Source organism: Trachymyrmex cornetzi, unplaced genomic scaffold, assembly GCF_001594075.2.
Source record: "Trachymyrmex cornetzi isolate Tcor2-1 unplaced genomic scaffold, Tcor1.1 scaffold27, whole genome shotgun sequence".
Taxonomy (NCBI): Eukaryota; Metazoa; Arthropoda; class Insecta; order Hymenoptera; family Formicidae; genus Trachymyrmex; species Trachymyrmex cornetzi.
The window spans coordinates 18,844-20,897 of record NW_017297376.1 but is presented as its reverse complement, the minus strand read 5'-3'; the positions used below and the strand labels follow the sequence as shown (position 1 = coordinate 20,897).

The window sequence follows — 2,054 nt, the reverse complement described above, 5'->3', positions numbered from 1 at the left end:
TTTATCGACAATGATTCCATGTTGCTGATAAAATAATATATTACATTTTATGCACTTACAAATACTACAGATATGCACTGTGGCATATCTGTGTCGACAAAGCAAGGCAATAAGAATATACGAATTATAGCGGCGTGATCTATGCGAGTTTTACTAATTTTCTGATTGCTTACTGAACTGGCGATAATCGAGCATCAAAGTAGCAGAGAATCCGTGATTATTAAAATGAAAGATTAACTGGAACTGTACAGCTTGCGGTAGAATGATTATTAATTTATAATGTGCCGCCAACGCATTTTCGCCAGTTCTGAATACTCTAATACCTAATCGGCATTCCCGAGATCGTAAATCTGATATAATCTTTATCCTTCTTATTTATTTACGTATTTTCTTTTTTATGTTCCAATTTGCTTCGAATTTTCTGAATTCTGACCATTCCTTGATCTCTCTGTACTTTACGTATCTCGCTTAATTAACACTTAATTAGTTTTAATTTTCATTTGTATTATAATATCCTAAACCATGACGTCCTATAATTTTATAGAATTGAATAAATTTAAAAAAAAAAATTTTATAGATTAAAATAAAATTTCAATGCGAACAGAATGTAGAATACGTGATAAATGTGTAAGAGAGTAGACGATTATGAATTCTAAATTCTCAGACTGCGCGTTCCACTTTCCTTCTTGTTTTTAAATTCACAGAATTTGGCCTAATAATGGCAAAAACTGTCGGAATCTTCATGACCTAATCATGGTGTTCATCTGACGCAATTGCAAAAAGTTAACTACGTGGATACATCAAAACGCCATAAATCCACGATTCTGATAGCAGTTATGAGCGACGGAAGACAAATCCTCCGCCATTGCCTTGCCGGTCTCCTGCACCATGCTCTTCAGGTAGCCCGTGTCTTTTTGCAGCAGCATGTGAGGATGATCGAATTTCTGCGTACGATATATAAAAGTTCGCAGTTTAAGAGATAGTTTATATCGAGACTATTATAAATAAAAAAGAAATGAAGTATTTTCTTAACGTAATCAGTATTATTTATATAGTCAAAGATTTTGTAATTCTGTATCAACTAATAAGTGACTTACTCAACAAAAACTCTAATGAAACAATACAAAAATGATCAAAGGATAAATTCGCAGGATTCATACAATAAAATATTTTATGTCACAAGAATGACCGATAAATTCATAGTTACATTGATTTTCCACGACCACAAAAAGGAAAGATTTTGTGACTTACTAAATTCATAGTTACATTGATTTTCCACAACCACAGAAAGGAAAGATTTTGTGACCTACTTAAATACATTCGATGGGTCGCTCTAATCATAAAATTGATAAAAAGACAATATAAAAGAAAATTGATTCACCACCACGTTTCCGGCGTCCATCACCAAGATACGATCGCTGTCCATAACGGTGTTGAGTCGATGAGCAATTGTTAGCACAGTACACTTCTCGAATTTTTTCCTGGTGGTTGTCTGGATGAGTTCGTCTGTTCGCGGGTCCACATTCGTGGTCGCCTCGTCCAGCACGAGTATTGGATTGTTCCTCATAATAGCTCGCGCCATGCCGACCAATTGCCGTTGGCCGACGCTGAGATTGGAACCGCCCTCACTGATGTGGACTTCCAAGCCCATCTCCTTCAACTCGACCTCCTCAAGAGCTCGCCATAGTGGTTCGTCCGTAAACGAGTCGAACGGATCGAGATTCTGTCTCAGGCTACCGGAGAACAGAAACGGTTCCCGCGAGATGATGTTGATTTTAGAACGCAAATCATGTAAACCAATCTGGCGAGTATTGACTTTATTGATCTTAATCAGATCCACATCGATCAGGTGGAAGAGCGCTCAGAGATGACTTGCCGGCGCCGGTTCTGTCAACAATGCCGATTTTTTTTCGTAGAAAGATAACGAAACTGAGATTTTTAAGCACTGGAGATTCCAATAGCGCATAACGCAGGAACGTGTTCTTGAATTCAATCTGGCCTTCTTGCGGCCATTCGGATTTAGGTTTCTTATCAGGGACACTCTTGAGAGGGGG

At 37.7% G+C, this 2,054-nt stretch overlaps 1 protein-coding gene across 1 annotated transcript in view; it reads right to left on the bottom strand.

Annotated features, from left to right (window-relative positions):
• Positions 1-800: 800 nt before the first annotated feature.
• Positions 801-2,054, bottom strand: part of LOC108761848 (probable multidrug resistance-associated protein lethal(2)03659) — a 2,389-nt gene continuing 1,135 nt past the window's right edge. The window contains exons 2-3 of the mRNA XM_018508607.1: positions 1,382-1,825; positions 801-944 (exon numbers count right to left, since the gene is read on the bottom strand). Of these exons, the coding sequence (XP_018364109.1) occupies positions 801-944; positions 1,382-1,825 (588 nt within the window). The remainder of the gene's footprint in view (positions 945-1,381; positions 1,826-2,054) is intronic.